The sequence below is a fragment of the Scyliorhinus torazame genome, chromosome 4, assembly GCF_047496885.1.
Source record: "Scyliorhinus torazame isolate Kashiwa2021f chromosome 4, sScyTor2.1, whole genome shotgun sequence".
NCBI lineage: Eukaryota > Metazoa > Chordata > Chondrichthyes > Carcharhiniformes > Scyliorhinidae > Scyliorhinus > Scyliorhinus torazame.
The window spans coordinates 259,811,926-259,829,532 of NC_092710.1; the positions used below are offsets into that span (position 1 = coordinate 259,811,926).

Here is a 17,607-nt window from a genome sequence, read left to right on the forward strand (position 1 = left end):
CATAGAATCCCGACAGTGCAGAAGGTGGCCGTTTGGTCCATCAAGTCTGCACTAACCCACTGAAAGAGCATGCCACAAAGGCCTACTCCCCCACCCTATCACCATAACCCCAACTAACTTTTTGACACTAAGGGGCAATTTATCATGGCCAATCCACCTACACTGCACATCTTTGGACTGTGGGAGGAAACCCGAGCACCCAGAGGAAACCCACGCAGACACGGGGACAACTTGCAGACTCCACACAGAAAGTCACTCAAGGCTGGAATTGAACCCGGGCCCCTGGGTTTGTGAGGCAGCAGTGCTAACCACTGTGCTGGCATGACCCATGTGACTGCTTGATACAACTGGATGGCATACAAGGTTAAAATCATGCATCTTGGCGGCTGGAGTTACAGGTATCAGTCTGGGTTACTAATATGGCCAGTTCTTTTCCAAATTAAATCTCAAACTTTCAAGATGGGGCTGCTTTTTCACCATCGAGACAGGAAGATCGAGTTGGGATATTTCCCAGTAATTTCTTCTCTTCATGCCCCTGCACATTTACCACTGGCAGCCTCCCTAGGTATTAATCATTGGCCCACACATCTGTATTCTGCCCCATGCAATATTACTGGAAGACACAGGATTAATTTCCATGTGTACGCTGACAACACCCAGCTCTACCTGACCTGGACTATTCAGCCACTGTAGAACCCACCTCTCTGGAGTGGAAGCAGGTCATCCTCAATGCTGAGGAACTGCCCAAGAAGAGATATCCCAGACCAACACTCTGTTCATCCATTACCGATGTCCCCCCGTATCCTTGTATCCAAATCCATTCCTGGCCTTAATCCTTCCTTCTCTCTCATTGTCTCTCCAAGCATCTCCTCCTTTTGTGATATTATCCATTTGTTTGAAGTGCTTTGGGTCATTTGCTACATTAAAAGTGCTAGATAAATGCGAGTTATGTTTTGGTTGTCAACCCTTCATTCAAGCTATGCCCTCCTCCACCATTAGTGATTATGCGTTCAACTGTCAAGGCACTAATCTATAGAACTCCCTCCCCAAATATCTTGCCCTCTGGCACTTCTCTTTTAGGGCATTCCGAAGAATATAACTCTTTGAGCAAACTTTACAACAACTATCCTAGTATTTGCTTATGTAGCTCTGTGTCATTTTCTGCTCCAGTGAAGCACCTTGGGAGATTTTACTGTGTTAAATGTGCTATATAAATGCAAGTTGTTGTTTAACTGCCTCTTGTGACTAGATTCAATGAACCATAACTTCTCTATCTTTCCACCAACCCACAGACCAGATTTCAAGGTAGAACGAATTTGAAGGCAATAATTTGTTTTTACCTTTTCTGAGATTCTGTATAGTTAAAAGACCCAGATGTTGGAATCTAATTTCCTGATGTTTGAGGAAGTGTAAGACGTAACCAACAATCTCTCTGGCATGTGGTCTCAACAACGAGGAAAACATTTCTGTAATGGAGACAATCATATGAATCATTACCCACTAATGAATGAACTCTGGTTTAAAATGGTATGATTTGCAACATTGAAAAACTGACACATTGTGCATTATATCATTTGTTCAGCTCACAAAACCTCATTAAAAGTTATTTAAATTTTGTTTCTGGGTGAAGAAAATGTAACGCGAACATCATCAACTTATTGAAGGGCCCATTTGAAGTGTTTCTTCGTTGAATTAATTTGGTGCTGAAAGTTGGGTTATGCTTATGTACATGCAAATATATAGGACGCGAATCAGCGGATTTGAAACTAAGTCTGGTTTTGGGTGCATTTGGCGGGTTGTTTCTCGGTTTTACCATGCTATTCAACAGCACTTTGCTGGTTTTTTGGGCTGGCGAGCTTAACTTGCCAGCAGGAATGTCTCCTTGCATATCGGGATGCCATTTTGACTGGAGGCCCCGATCTCTGCATCCTCACTTTCTGCCCCCCCCCTCCCCCTGCACTGAACACTGCTGCAAAATGAGCCCCCCCCCTCCTCCCCCCCGCACCTTTCCGGGGCCCCTGGAACCTCCCCTCACCTCCCCTTTAGTGGGCAAGGCCCCCCCTGGGCCTGACTCCTGGCTGTGTCAACCTGGCACCTGGGCACATTGGCACTGCCAGCCTGGCACTCTAGCAGTGCCCCTGGCAGTGCCACCTGGATACCCTGGCTGTGCCAGGTTGGCACTGCTGGGGTGCCTGGGTGGCACTCAGGGTGCCAGGCTGGCAGTGCTGAGATGCCAGGGTACTATCCTGCCCTGTCCCCAACCACCCAAGCATATTTAATGGCCTGCGCGACACCCCCTCCCCCAAGGTGCCATTGTCTGTGGAAACAAGTGCTGAACGGAGTCAGGTTGCGGTCTTTCCAGGCGCAGCCGTTGACCTCTGGGCACAGGGTGAATATGGTGTCCTGGTATTTAAATGAACTCAGCAAGGGCGAGACGGAACGAGTTGGGTGACTCACAACTGGCCCGCTGCCCGGCGAGGAGCCCAATTTGGGGCTATTGCGGGATTCACTGTTGCGCCTGGCTCTGTGCCGGACGCTTCGCAGTAGCTGATCGGGCCCATAAATTAGGAACAGGTATAGGTCATCCGACCCCTCGAGTCTGCACTGACATTCAGTAAAATCATGGCTGATCTGATTTTAATCTAAACTCCACATTCCCCCCAATAAACTTGCACCTCCTTGCTTATCAAGAATCTATCTACCTCTGCCTTAAAAGTATTCAAAGAATGTACTTCAACTGCCTTTTGAAGAAGCAAGTTCCAAAGGCTCACCACCCTCAGGAAAAAAATTCTCTTAATCTGTTTCATGTACATTCGAGGTCCAATTTCCAGTGTGAAGACTGGGGAAGTTCAATGTTTTCAATTCCTATATTACTAATTGACAAAACCCTGAGAATTTTCCGTGAGGTCTTTGACGTTTGCTAATAGGTATGGCCTGCCCAGAACAGTTTGATTGTGACTGCTTCAAACTTGTTCTGCATTCAATTTGCTTTGATTATTGTTATTTTGGAGTGATTATAAAACTAAAAACCCCAGATACCACACAAAGTACAATACTCTTGTTATTACCCTGCCTTACAAGGGATTATTGTCCTTTTTGTAAAACTAGTTGTTTCGGTCAGGTGTGTCACTGTGGCATTTTAGATCAACATAGGATAGTTAGGAGTCATGTTGTGGTTCATGCTGAAAGCTTGCTCTAATTTAATCGCTTGATAAGGAAATAACTAAATAATCTGGTTGGCTTTGTACCTAATCAAAGATTACTATGTTAAGAGACTGGGTACTAAGTGCATAACCCAATTACATTTTTTTTCTCCTCGACAAGTATGCATTTTGTACATAAAAAATTTACATGAAAGGTGACAATCTAAATTCATAAGTAAATTTAGCATCTACAAGTCTTTATTTCAGACTTTACCATCTAGTCCAAGTTGGCTGATTATACAAGCAGCGTGAAAGGAGAGATCAATATTTTCAGGCTGGCTTGAGAGCATCAAGAGATGAGCTGCTATATTCACATCTGATTCTTGTATTATTCGTGTTCTTATTGTTTCTGAAAAAAACACACACACAATCTCTTCAACAAGGGAAAATCGATTACTCAACTCTATATCCATTACGTCCATAATCATACCTTACAATTTGGATGGAGGTTTGGGGCAGGAACTGGCAAATCAGGAGATTAATGTGGCTTGTTAGTGTGCCTTTATTTTCTCAACTGCTTTTTAATGTTGGGATTCCTAATTAAATTGAGAATACTAAAGTTCTTTTGTACCTTGTTGCAAAACTGAAAATGAACAAAAGGTTAGAATTTGGGATTGATTTTGCCCTTACTTTGAATTCCTCTGAGTAAGTTTTAATGTCAGCATTGTGTTTCCATGATCGGTTTATCAACTCAATTTACTTCCCTGTGTGCCATGTTCCTGATACATTTTTCCAAAAATATCTGTTGATCCCAGTCTTGAAAATTCCAATTGATTTATTTCCATTACCCTGATTTCCCTCCAAAATGGTCTTTAGGTCTACTCTGTCTCTTCCCTTCCAACCAGTTACAACAGTGAAATAATTTCAGAAGTAGTTAATTGGCTTCAAAGTGATTTGGGAAATCCTATGATCATGTAAGGCAGTACAGTATATAAATGTGTTATACAAACAGGAATACACATGAACAAAGAACATGCAGCACAGGAACAGCCCCTTCAGCCCTCCAAGTCTGCGTCGACCATGGTACCTGCCTAAACTAAAACTGTATGCACTTACGGAGTCCGTATCCTTCCATTCCCATTCTATTCATATCTTTGTCTAGATGTCCTTTAAATGCCGCTATCGTACCTGCTCCCACCACCTCCCCAGGCAGCGCGTTCCATATATTTACCACCCTCGTGTAAAAAGTCTTGCCTAGAACATCAGTTCTAAACTTTTCCCCGCACAGTTTAAACCTCTATCCCCTAGTACTTGACTCTCCTACCCTAGGAAAGAGCATCTGACTATCTACTCTGTCCATACCACTCATAATTTTGTACACCTCTATCAGGTCGCCTCTCAACCTCCGTCGTTCCAGTGACCGAGTTTATCGAACCTTTCTTCATAGCTAATGCTCTCCATACCAGGCAACATCCTAGTAAACCACTTCTGTACCCTCCCCAAAGCATCCACATCCTTCTGGTAATGTGGCGACCAAAATTGTGCACAATATTCCAAATGAGGCATAAATAAGGTCATGTACAGCTGCAACATGACTTGCCAATTTTTATGTTCAAAGCCCCGACCGATGAAGGCCAGCATGCTGTATGCTTTCTTGACCACTTTATCCACCTGCGTTGCCATTTTTAATGATCGGTGGACATGCACGCCCAGATCTCTCTGCCTGTAAGTACTCCCAAGAGTTCTACTATTTATTGTGTAATTCCTACATGCATTGAACCTTCCAAAGTGCATTACCTCAACTTGTCCGGATTAAACTCCATCTGCCATTTTTCCACCAAGATTCCAACCAGTTTATATCCTGCTGTATCCTCCGACAATTCTCTTCATTATCCGCAACTCAACCAATTTTTGTGTCGTCTGCGAACTTACTAATCTGACCAGCTACATTTTCTTCCAAATCATTTATATACACCACAAACAACAAAGGCTTCAGAACTGATCCCTGTGGAACGCCGCTAGTCACAGACTTCCATTCAGACAAGCACACTTTACTGCTACCCTCTGTCTTCTGTGCCCAAGCCAGTTCAGTATCCAACCTGCCACTGATCCCATGTGACTTCACCTTTTGTGCCAGTCTACCATGAGGTACCTTGTCAATGGCTTTACTGAAGTCCATATGTACAACATCTGCATTTCCCTCATCTATCACCTTTGTCACTTCCTCGAAAAACTCGATCACATTAGTGAGGCACAACCTCCCCTTCACAAAACCATGACCGGGCAGCATGGTCAGCACAGGCTTGGAGGGTCGAAGGGCCTGTTCCTGTGCTGTACTTTTCTTTGTTCATGCTGTCCATCGCTAATAAGTCCAATTGTTTCCAACTGTGAGTAAATCCTATTTCTAAGAACCTTTTCCAATAATTTCCCTTACACTGACTTAAGGCTCACCGGCCTACAATTTCCTGGATTATCCCTGCTGCCCTTCTTAAACAATGGAACAACATTGGGTACTCTCCAGTCCTCTGAAACTTCACCTGTAGGCAATGAGGATACAAAGATTACTGTCAAGGCTCCAGCAATTTCCTCCCTTGCCTCCTTCAGTATTCTGGAGTAGATCCCATCAGGCCCTGGGGACTTATCTACTTTAATGCTTTTTCAGATGTCCAACACTTCCTCTTTATTAATATCAACATGACTCAGAATATCTACACACTTTACCCTACGTCCTCATCCACCGAGTCCTTCTCTTTGGTGAATACTGAGGGAAAGTATTCATTTAGTATCGCTCCCATTTCCTCAGGTTCCATATATAGCTTCCCTCCAATAACCTTGAATGGACCAACCCTTTCTCTGGCTACCCTCTTGCTCTTTACATATGTATAAAACGCCTTAGGATTTTCCTTAATCCTGTTTGCCAACGACATTTCATGACCCATTTTAGCCTTCCTAACTCCGACGTTAAGTTCCTTCCTACTTGCTTTATATTCTTCAAGGGCTTCATCTGTCCTAAGCCTTTTCAACCTTACAAATGCTTTCTTTTTGTTTTTGACAAGGTTCATAATATCCCTCATTATCCAGGGTTCCCTATATTTTCGTTCTCACAGGTACATGCTGGTCCTGAATTCTAATCAACTGACACTTGAAAGCCTCCCATATACCGGATGTTGATTTTCCCTCAAACAGCCTCGTCCAGTCAACACTCTCCAGATCCTGCCTAATGCTGTTGGAATTAGCCTTCCCCCAGTCTAACACCTTCACCTGAGGACCACTCTTGTCCTTTCCCATAAGCAGCTTAAAACTTACCAAATTATGATCACTGTTCCCGAAATGATCTCCTACTGAAACTTCAATCACCTGGCCGGGCTCATTTCCCAGCACAGGTCTAATATGGCCCCTTCCCGAGTTGGGCTACTTCCATATTGTTTCAAGAAACCCTCCTGGACGCTCCTTACAAATTCTGCTCCATCCATGCCTCTAGCAGTAAGTGTGTCCCAGTCAATATAGGGAAAGTTAAAATCAACCACCATAACAACCCTTGTTATGACTGGAAAGATAACAATTGTTCATCTAGCTGGTTCCAATATCTAGGAATTGTGCGCCACATTGCCTCTCGTGTCCCCTTTATTGTATTTTCCCCAGGCATTTATATAACTTCATCAAATTTTCTGAAATCTGCAAGCTTAATACAGTGGGTGCCCTTTCTGATTCTTATTGTGTTAGCACCCACTACTTCCCTGGGTAGTTTATTCTTTACATTTATATTCCTCTGCATAAAGTAATCTAAACCATCTTCCCATCTCTCCTCTTCAAACCTGAGAAGTTCATGGGCTGGATTCTCCACAGCCTGACGCCGAAATCCCGTTTGGCGCGGGGGCGGAGAATCCATTTTTATGCGGGGATCGAGGCCAGCACTGCTCCCACACTTCTCCGGTCCCGGTCTCTGGAGAATCGCTCGTGGGCGGATTACGCGGCGTGGCTGGGGGACCATTGGCAGAGTCTCCCCAACAATTCTCCGGGCAAAACTGACCGAGTGGTTCTAACCATGTTTTGCCTGTCGGGAACATCGGGTGGCGGCTGCGGACTCAGTCCATGGCTGCCCTGGTGGGGGGGCGGGGGGGAAATCGAACACCAGGGGGGTCCTCAAGGGCGGCCGGGGTGGCGATTGGGCACCACAGATCCGCAGGGGCGCGCCATCTCGGGGGGGGGGGGGGGGGGGGGGGGCTACCTTTTTGAGATTGCTCCAAGTCCGCCATGTCGCACAGGGCGGCTGGTACAGGCCACCACTGTGCGCTTACGCGGACTCCCGACCGGAAGTGCAGGGGCCCATATCCACAGCCAGAGCTGCGTGATGCACTCCGGGGCCCTGCCAGCCCCCTACAGGTAGGGGAATACATCTTGACTTTTTCCAAGAGCGTAAAGGGACATAGCCCCATTTTTGGACAATCCAGCCCCATATGTTCATACAGAATCCAGAATTATCATTGAATCCTTACAGTGCAGAAGGAGGCCATTTGGCCCATCAAGTCTGCACCAACCCTCCGAAAGAGCACCCGACCTCGACCCATTCCCCTGTAACCCCACCTAATCTTTGGACACTTAGGGGTGATCTAGCATGACTAATCCATCTAACTTGCACATATTTGGATTATGTTAACCATATGGATGTTTATTGTAGGGAAATAGTTAAAAAAACAAGTTTTGAAAATATTGTAGCACTGTGAAAGAATACTGTGGGAACACCTCAGCTTTTCAATATCCACACTACAAATGTGACAATGTAACAAAGTAAGTACAGCTACTAAGTTCAACACCAATGTGAGTGATGGTAAGGACCATTATTCAGAAGTCACAATTCAAAGCTCGTAAGCCAACAGGGAACAGATAAGGGGGCGGTATCAAACCATGCAGGTATAAAGGTCCTGGTGCGCATGTTGCCCGTTCTCTTCGCCTTTGTTATCTTCCTATTGCTTTCTTCCTTATGCTCTGCTAGGCTTTTGTTTATTTTTTTTGTATTTTTGAAAGTTTTAGTTTTTGCAATAAAACTCAATCTCAAACTACCACTGGACCCTGGTCTCTTAATTGAAAATAAGAGATCCTACAGTTTGTCTTATCTGTGCCCCTGAGAATCTTGACTACTTTAATTACACACGAATGAACCGCCCAGCTTCTGCAATCTCTTTGTAATTCAGGTGCCTAATTGCAGATAGGAATTTAATTACACTTTGCACCATCTTCAATTTCTGGATGTCTTTCGCAATATCCATAGAATTCCTACAGTGCAGAGGCCATTCGGCCCATCGAGTCTACACCGACCCACTGAAAGAGCACCCTACCTAGGCCCACTCCCCCGTACTATCCCTCTAACCTGCACATCTTTGGACTGTGGGAGGAAACCCACGCATACACTGGGAGAATGGACAAACTCCACATAAACAATCACCCAAGGCTGGAATTGGCCACGGTCCCTGGTACTGTGAGGCAGCAGTGCTAGCATGTGCAAAGTCATGGTTGTCACCATGTCCTAGACAACCATATGGGCAGGAAGTGCTGTCAGATGCAGAAACTTGAGCTTCGGGTTTCAGAGAGCGAATAACGGCTGGATGAGTCATTGTGGCTCATCTGCGAGGCTGAGAGGTAAGTGGATAGCTAGATCAGAGAGGTGGTCACACAAAGCTAAAGGGTCTAGAGGCAGAGAGGGAATGGCCACTAAGCAGTCCAAAAGAACTGGTCAGATGGTTCAGGAAGTCCCCTGGGGTCTCGCCCGGAAATTGGTTTTCCACTTTGGAAGCTGGTGAGGGGGCCGGTTCCTTCGAGGAGGGCAGTCAGAGCCAGGTTTGTGGCACCACGAGTGGCTTGGTGTACAGAAGGGCAGGAAGAAGAAATGAAGAGCAATAGTGAAAGGAGATTCTTTAATTAGGGGAAGACAGGTATTTCTATGGCCGTAGACGTGACATCAGGGTGATATGTTGCCTGTCTGGTGCAAGGATCAAGGATGTCAAAGAACAAAGATCAAAAGAACAAATAAATGTACAGCACAGGAACAGGCCCTTCGGCCCTCCAAGCCCGTGCCGACCATGTTGCCCGACTAAACTACAATCTTCTACACTTCCTGGGTCCGTATCCCTCTATTCCCATCCTATTCATGTATTTATCAAGATGCCCCTTAAATGTCACTATCGTCCCTGCTTCCACCACCTCCTCCAGTAGCGAGTTCCAGGCACCCACTACCCTCTGTGTAAAAAAAACTTGCCTCGTACATCTACTCTAAACCTTGCCCCTCTCACCTTAAACCTATGCCCCCTACTAATTGACCCCTCTACCCTGAGGAAAAGCCTCTGACTATACTCTGTCTATGCCCCTCATAATTTTGTAGACCTCTATCAGGTTGCCCCTCAACCTCCGTCGTTCCAGTGAGAACAAACCGAGTTTATCCAACCGCTCCTCATAGCTAATGCCCTCCATACCAGGCAACATTCTGGTAAATCTCTTGTGCACCCTCTCTAAAGCCTCCACATCCTTCTGGTAGTGTGGCGACCAGAATTGAACACTATACTCCAAGTGTGGCCTAACTAAGGTTCTATACAGCTGCAACATGACTTGCCAATTCTTATACCCAATGCCCCGGCCAATGAAGGCAAGCATGCCGTATGCATTCTTGACTACCTTCTCCACCTGTGTTGCCCCTTTCAGTGACCTGTGGACCTGTACTCCTAGATCTCTCTGACTTTCAATACTCTTGAGGGTTCTACCATTCACTGTATATTCCCTACCTGCATTAGACCTTCCAAAATGCATTACCTCACACTTGTCCGGATTAAACTCCATCTGCCATCTCTCCGCCCAAGTCTCCAAACAATCTAAATCCTGCTGTATCCTCTGACAGTCCTCATCGCTATCCGCAATTCCACCAACCTTTGTGTCATCTGCAAACTTACTAATCAGACCAGTTACATTTTCCTCCAAATCATTTATATATACTACAAACAGCAAAGGTCCCAGCACTGATCCCTGCGGAACACCACTGGTCACAGCCCTCCAATTAGAAAAACATCCTTCCATTGCTACTCTGTCTTCTATGACCTAGCCAGTTCTGTATCCACCTTGCCAGCTCACCCCTGATCCCGTGTGACTTCACCTTTTGTTCTAGTCTACCATGAGGGACCTTGTCAAAGGCCTTACTGAAGTCCATATAGACAACATCCACTGCCCTACCTGCATCAATCATCTTTGTGACCTCCTCGAAAAACTCTATCAAGTTAGTGAGACACGACCTCCCCTTCACAAAACCATGCTGCCTCTCTAATATGTCCATTTGCTTCCAAATGGGAGTAGATCCTGTCTCGAAGAATTCTCTCCAGTAATTTCCCTACCACTGAAGTGTAAGGCTCACCGGCCTGTAGCTCCCTAGATTATCCTTGCTACCCTTCTTAAACAGAGGAACAGCATTGGCTATTCTCCAGTCCTCTGGGACATCACCTGAAGACAGTGATGATCCAAAGATTTCTGTCAAGGCCTCAGCAATTTCCTCTCCAGCCTCCTTCAGTATTCTGGGGTAGATCCCATCAGGCCCTGGGGACTTATCTATCTTAATATTTTTTAAGACGCCCAACACCTCGTCTTTTTGGATCTCAATGTGACCCAGGCTATCTACACACCCTTCTCCAGACTCAACATCTACCAATTTCTTCTCTTTGGTGAATACTGATGCAAAGTATTCATTCAGTACCTCGCCCATTTCCTCTGGCTCCACACATAGATTCCCTTGCCCATCCTTCAGTGGGCCAACCCTTTCCCTGGCTACCCTCTTGCTTTTTATGGACGTGTAAAAAGCCTTGGGATTTTCCTTAACCTTATTTGCCAATGACTTTTCGTGACCCCTTCTAGCCCTCCTGACTCCTTGCTTAAGTTCCTTCCTACTTTCCTTATATTCCACATAGGCTTTGTCTGTTCCCAGCCTTTTAGCCCTGACAAATGCCTCCTTTTTCTTTTTGACAAGGCCTACAATATTTCTCGTTATCCAAGGTTCCCGAAAATTGCCGTATTTATCCTTCTTCCTCACAGGAACATGCCGGTCCTGAATTCCTTTCAACTGACACTTGAAAGCCTCCCACATGTCAGATGTTGATTTGCCCTCAAACATCCGCCCCCAATCTAGGTTCTTCAGTTCCCACCTAATATTGTTATAATTAGCCTTCCCCCAATTTAGCACATTCATCCTAGGACCACTCTTATCCTTGTCCACCAGCACTTTAAAACTTACTGAATTGTGGTCACTGTTCCCAAAATGCTCCCCTACTGCAACTTCTACCACCTGGCCCGGCTCATTCCCCAATGCCAGGTCCAGTACCGCCCCTTCCCTAGTTGGACTGTCTACATATTTTAAGAAGCCCTCCTGGATGCTCCTTACAAATTCTGCCCTGTCTAAGCCCCTGGCACTAAGTGAGTCCCAGTCAATATTGGGGAAGTTGAAGTCTCCCATCACCACAACCCTGTTGTTTTTACTCTTTTCCAAAATCTGTCTACCTATCTGCTCCTCTATCTCCTGCTGGCTGTTGGGAGGCCTGTAGTAAACCCCCAACATTGTGACTGCACCCTTCTTATTCCTGATCTCTACCCATATAGCCTCACTGCCCTCTGAGGTGTCGTCCCGTAGTACAGCTGTGATATCCTCCCTAACCAGTAGCGCAACTCCGCCACCCCTTTTACATCCCTCTCTATCCCGCCTGAAACATCTAAATCCTGGAACATTTAGCTGCCAATCCTGCCCTTCCCTCAACCTGGTCTCTGTAATGGCAACAACATTATAGTTCCAAGCACTAATCCAAGCTCTAAGTTCACCTGCCTTACCCGTAATACTTCTTGCATTAAAACATATGCACTTCAGGCCACCAGACCCGCTGTCTTCAGCAACTTCTCTCTGTCTGCTCTGCCTCAGAGCCACACTGTCCCTATTCCCTAGTTCTCCCTCAATGCTCTCACCTTCTGACCTATTGCTCCCGTGCCCACCCCCCTGCCATACTAGTTTAAACCCTCCCGTGTGACACTAGCAAACCTCGCGGCCAGGATATTTATGCCTCTCCAGTTTAGATGCAACCCGTCCTTATATAGGTCACACCTGCCCCGGAAGAGCTCCCAGTGGTCCAGGTAACGGAAACCCTCCCTCCTACACGAGCTGTTTAACCACGTGTTTAGCTGCTCTATCTTCCTATTTCTAGCCTCATTGGCACGTGGCACAGGGAGTAATCCCGAGATTACAACCCTAGAGCTCCTGTCTTTTAACTTTCTGCCTAGCTCCCTGAACTCCTGCTGCAGGACCTCATGCCCCTTCCTGCCTATGTCGTTAGTACCAATATGTACAACGATCTCTGCCTGTTTGCCCTCCCCCTTCAGGATGCCCTCTACCCGTTCGGAGACATCCTGGATCCTGGCACCAGGGAGGCAACATACCATCCTGGAGTCTCTTTCACGTCCACAGAAGCACCTATCAGTGCCCCTGACTTTAGAGACCCTATTACTATTGCTCTTCTGCGCTTTGACCCTCCCTTCTGAACATCAGAGCCAGCCGTGGTGCCACTGCTCTGGCTGCTGCTGTTCTCCCTTGATAGGCTATCCCCCCCCGACAGTATCCAAAGGGGTATACCTGTTCGAGAGGGGGACAACCACAGGGGATTCCTGCACTGACCTCCTGCCCTTTCTCATGGTCACCCATTTCTCTGCCTGCACCTTGGGTGTGACCACATTTATATAACTATTATCTATGACGCTTTCTGCCACCTGCATGCTCCTCAGTGCATCCAATTGCTGCTCCAACCGAACCATGCGGTCTGTGAGGAGCTCCAGTTGGGTGCACTTTCTGCAGATGAAGCCATCCGGGACGCTGGAAGCCTCACGGACCTGCCACATCTCACAGTCAGAGCACTGCACCTCTCTAACTGACATTGTGTCAATTAATTAGTAAATTAAAATTAAAAGTTAAAAAATATTTTTTTTTTTTTTTTTTTTTTTTTTTTAAACGTTACTGTTAACTATCTGTTTCCTAGCACTAGATTTCTACTATAAATGTGAAAGCTAAATGTAGTACTCTGATCTCCGGCTTAGATACCCCTCTAAATTATAATTAAGTAATTATGTTTAATTAGTTACCAATGCTTAATTTTTTTAATTTAGTGTAGATTCCCAACCAGCCACTCAGGTCACAGCTTTTCTGTAATGTCACTTCATTTCCCCCCCCCCGCCTCCACCACACCATTTGAAAAGGTAATAAAAGTAAAAATGAGTAAAAATCACTTACTTACCTTCTTACCTTCTGAGGGTCTCAGATGTTCTCAGGTTCTCTCCCTGACAGAGACTGCTCCTCCTCCTCCGAACGGCTCCCGAAACTAGGCCGCAATCTTTTAAAATCTCCGCTCCGACTCGCAGCTCCCGCGCTTTTTAAGTCTCCGCTCCGACTCGCAGCTCCCGCTCTTTTTAAACCTCACAGGGCATTCTTCTTTTTTTTAAATTTTAGAGTACCCAACTATTATATTTTTCCATTTAAGGGCCAATTTAGTGTGGCCAATCCACCTTGCCTGCACATCTTTGGGTTGTGGGGGCGAAACCCACGCAAACACGGGGAGAATGTGCAAACTCCACACGGACAGTGACCCAGAGCCGGGATCGAACCTGGGACCTCAGCGCCGTGAGGCAGCCATGCTAACCGCTGTGCCACCATGACAGGACATTCTTCTGGGGGAGACAGAGATTCTGCCTCCATGTTGGTCCCAATTGTACCAATGAATCAGGCAGGAAGGGGATCAGAATTTAAGGAGCTAGTTTAGAAAATTAGGCGGCAGGATTTCCAATGTAATACAGAACCCGCAAAGTGCAAAAGGAGGCCATTTGGCCAATTGAATCTGCACCGACCATCCGATGGAGCACCCCACCCATGCCCACAGACTCCGCCCTATCCCCGTCACCCCATCCAACCTTTTGGACACTAAGGGGCAATTTAGCATGGCCAATCAAACTAACCTGCACATCTTTGGACTCTGGAAGGAAACCGGTGCACCTGGAGGAAACCCACGCAGACACGGGTAGAAAGTACAAACTCCACATACAGTCACCTGAGGTCGGAATTGAACATGGGTCTCTGGTGCTGTGAGGCAGTAATGCTAACCATTGTGCCACCATAATCTCTGGATTACTCCCTGCCACATGCAAGTAAGTACAGAAATAGAAGCATAAGCCAGATAAATGTGTGGCTGGAAAGATGACGTAGGAGGGAGGGCTTTAGATTCCTGGGACACTGGGACAGTTTCTGGGTGAGATGGCACAGCTACGATTATCAGGTCCTCAACACATCAAAAGAAGTTAAGTGTTTTCTGCTGAGAAAAACAGGAAGTGAAAAACTTCTTCCCTAGACGGGTGGCACAGTGGCATTTAGGTTGTTTAAGGATGAGGGGCGGGATTCTCCTAGCCCGGGGCTGGGCCGGAGAGAGAGCTGGCGCCGGCGCGTTTGGCGCGGCGCCGGTCGCGGGCCGCTGTACGCGGCCGGGCCGCCGATTCTCCGGGCCGAATGGGCCGAGCGGCTGCTTTAAAAAGGCTAAGTCCCGCCGGCGCCGGCCACACTTGGTCGCAGCCGGCGGGAACTCTGCATGCGGGGGCGGCCGTGAGGGGTGGGCCTCCGATGGGGCCTGGCCCGCGATCGGGTCCCACCGATCGGCGGGTCGGTCTCTCGTTCCCTGGGCCTATTTTCTTACGTGCCGGCCCCTGAACTCCCGCGCCATGTTGCATCAGGGCCGGCGCGTTGAGGGAGGCCACCGTGCATGCGCGTGTTGGTGCCGGCGCCGGCGCCACTACGCATGTACCCGTTGACGGCGCAGCACTGCGCATGCGCGGATCCCGCGGCGCACAGTCCGCGCCGGGATGGGAGGCTGGAGCAGCGTGAACCGCTCCAGCGCCGTGCTGGCCCCCTGTCCGTGCTGGCCAGAATCGGTACTCCCAACGGCCCGTTCACACCGTCGTGAAACGCAATGCCATTTCTGATGGCGTGGACACTCTGCTGCCAAATGGGAGAACCCTGCCCTAGGTGTCTTGATCTGAACATCGGGGGGAAAAAATGCCTGAAGCTTTCAGTTAGAGTAAAAAAGCAGATACCTGCTGTTGGAGTGCATTGATCAAAAGGCCATTTGTTGTAGCTTAGAAAAGAAACATTAGCCATCTATTCCTGCAATTTCAATTGACTTCATTGTTGACAGTTATTACAGCTGAGTCCATTATGAAATCTTGGCTGAGTTTCAAAGCTCCAAATCCACTTTTCTCAGCAAGACTGAGTTAACATTTTGATCGACTGATTTAAAAGGTAATCAAAGGATTAAGTATCTTTACTGTGCTTCGTGAATAGAACTTTATTTTTATTTCTAACAGCTTGACCATGCGCACGTTTAAAGGAGATGGGTGTGCTGAGTCAGGAAATTTCCCAATTCAAATTTCCTGCCTCAATAGCAAAAACCTGGCCCTAAGAATCTGAAAGAAAATGAAAAATTGTTGCCGACGACCTACCCATTGCATAGTTGCAGGATAGAGATGAATGAGATAATATCTTTACCATGCCGTGGGCAGCACGGTAGCATTGTGGATAGCACAATTGCTTCACAGCACCAGGGTCCCAGGTTCGATTCCTGCTTGGGTCACTGTCTGTGCGGTGTCTGCACATCCTCCCCGTGTGCGTGGGTTTCCTCCGGGTGCTCCGGTTTCCTCCCACAGTCCAAAGATGTGCAGGTTAGGTGGATTGACCATGATAAATTGCCCTTCGTGTCCAAAATTTCCCTTAGTGTTGGGTGGGGTTACAGGGTTATGGGGATAGCGTGGAGGTGTTGACCTTGGTTAGGGTGCTCTTTCCAAGAGCCAGTGCAGACTCGATGGGCCGAATGGCCTCCTTCTGCACTGTAAATTCTATGATCTATGATGACCACTTGAGGGGATCGGAATTTTTTGAATGAGAGTTATATCAGTATTATGGGTGTATGAGGGGCAGCTCTCTTAGATTATGCTTTATGGCTTTAACATTGCCATATGGCTCCTGAGGTCTTCTCATAGTGAATACTGGGTGAGAAGCTGTGGAGGGGCCATGGTGGTATGAGGAGCATGGAGGATGCGTTGAAGGGTGAGAGCTGGAGGGCCTATCAGACATTTATTACAACTGGGCCAAAGTCTCAGAGAACTGAGGATGGCGCTTTAGAATTTGTCCGCCTCTATGGTCACCTCTGAACTGCCTCCAGATGCAACTGGGCCAATTCTATCCTGCCCCCAACTTTCCAGAATGAAAACATGGCAGAGGATGCGCACGTTTAAAGGAGATGGGTGTGCTGAGTCAGGAAATTTCCCAATTCAAATTTCCTGCCTCAATAGCAAAAACCTGGCCCTAAGAATCTGAAAGAAAATGAAAAATTGTTGCCGACGACCTACCCATTGCATAGTTGCAGGATAGAGATGAATGAGATAATATCTTTACCATGCCGTGTGAGCTCAGCAATGCAAATTGTCACATACAGTAAGGACTCATCATGAACTCTGAGATGACTGAGGGCCTGCAGCAGGACCACAACACATTGACTGTCAATAATAGCCTGAAACACAAATAAAAATGACTTTTTATTAAAATCAAAACTTAAACCATGATCAAGGATTATTTTGACTTTTTAAATTAAGTCACCCATGAGCTCATCACATTTAGTGAGGGAGTTAGGAAGGCAGTCACTTGTGGGAAAAAAAAGTTGAGGATGATCCGGGTATTAAAATGAAATGCCTTTGGCTCTGACAGAAAAGCCTTTGATGTGGTTAAGCCAGCTCCAATCAGTGATGACTAAGGGAGCTGTGAAGAAGTACAATCAAGTTTGTGCCCCTCTGACTTGAGGGAATGCAAATAGAGAATCAATAAACCAACAGAAGTGGGGAACAGTGATTGTTTTGTCCGGATAAACAGCGAGGAACAGCGAGGTGAGAGGCGCACCTGGAGAGTTAAAACAGCAGGAAAAGTGAGAGCAGCTTCAGAGTGAGAAAGAGCGGGGATAGAGGCTTCCCCGGAGAGTTAGAACAGTGGGAAAAAGGAGAGCAGCTCACCATACACAGAGTGGGAAAAACAAAGAGTGATGTTATAGGAAAGCTTAAGTCGATTGACTGGTAAGTAGCTGCTAATTTGCATTACCTATTCTAATTTACTTTCAGTTATGGTGAAACAGAAATATTTTACAGATTAGAAAGACTACAAACCACCTGGAAATTTAGGTTAAAGAACCAAATTATAAACAAATTAAATAAAATAGAAACGCAAGGCCAAGTGATGTGTTTTACCTGGATGATGTGGGAGCTGGTGGGCCCCATTGTGGTTCCGAGTGAACACATCTGTAGTAAGTGTTCGTTGCTTGGGGAACTTCGGTTCAGAGTTGATGAGTTGGAGTCTGAGCTTTGGACGCTGCGACAC

The 17,607-nt window shown here is 46.6% G+C and overlaps 1 protein-coding gene across 3 annotated transcripts in view; it reads right to left on the minus strand.

Moving 5' to 3' along the window:
* LOC140410900 (uncharacterized) overlaps window positions 1-17,607 on the minus strand; it is a 160,664-nt gene that overhangs the window by 951 nt on the left and 142,106 nt on the right. For 2 of the 3 annotated variants that reach the window (XM_072499680.1, XM_072499679.1), the window contains exons 11-13: window positions 16,639-16,753; window positions 3,418-3,552; window positions 1,341-1,466 (exon numbers count right to left, since the gene is read on the minus strand). In XM_072499680.1, the coding sequence (XP_072355781.1) occupies window positions 1,341-1,466; window positions 3,418-3,552; window positions 16,639-16,753 (376 nt within the window). Of the gene's footprint in view, window positions 1-1,340; window positions 1,467-3,417; window positions 3,553-16,592; window positions 16,754-17,607 lie in introns of those variants that run through there. The other variant, XR_011940762.1, reaches the window with a different exon arrangement.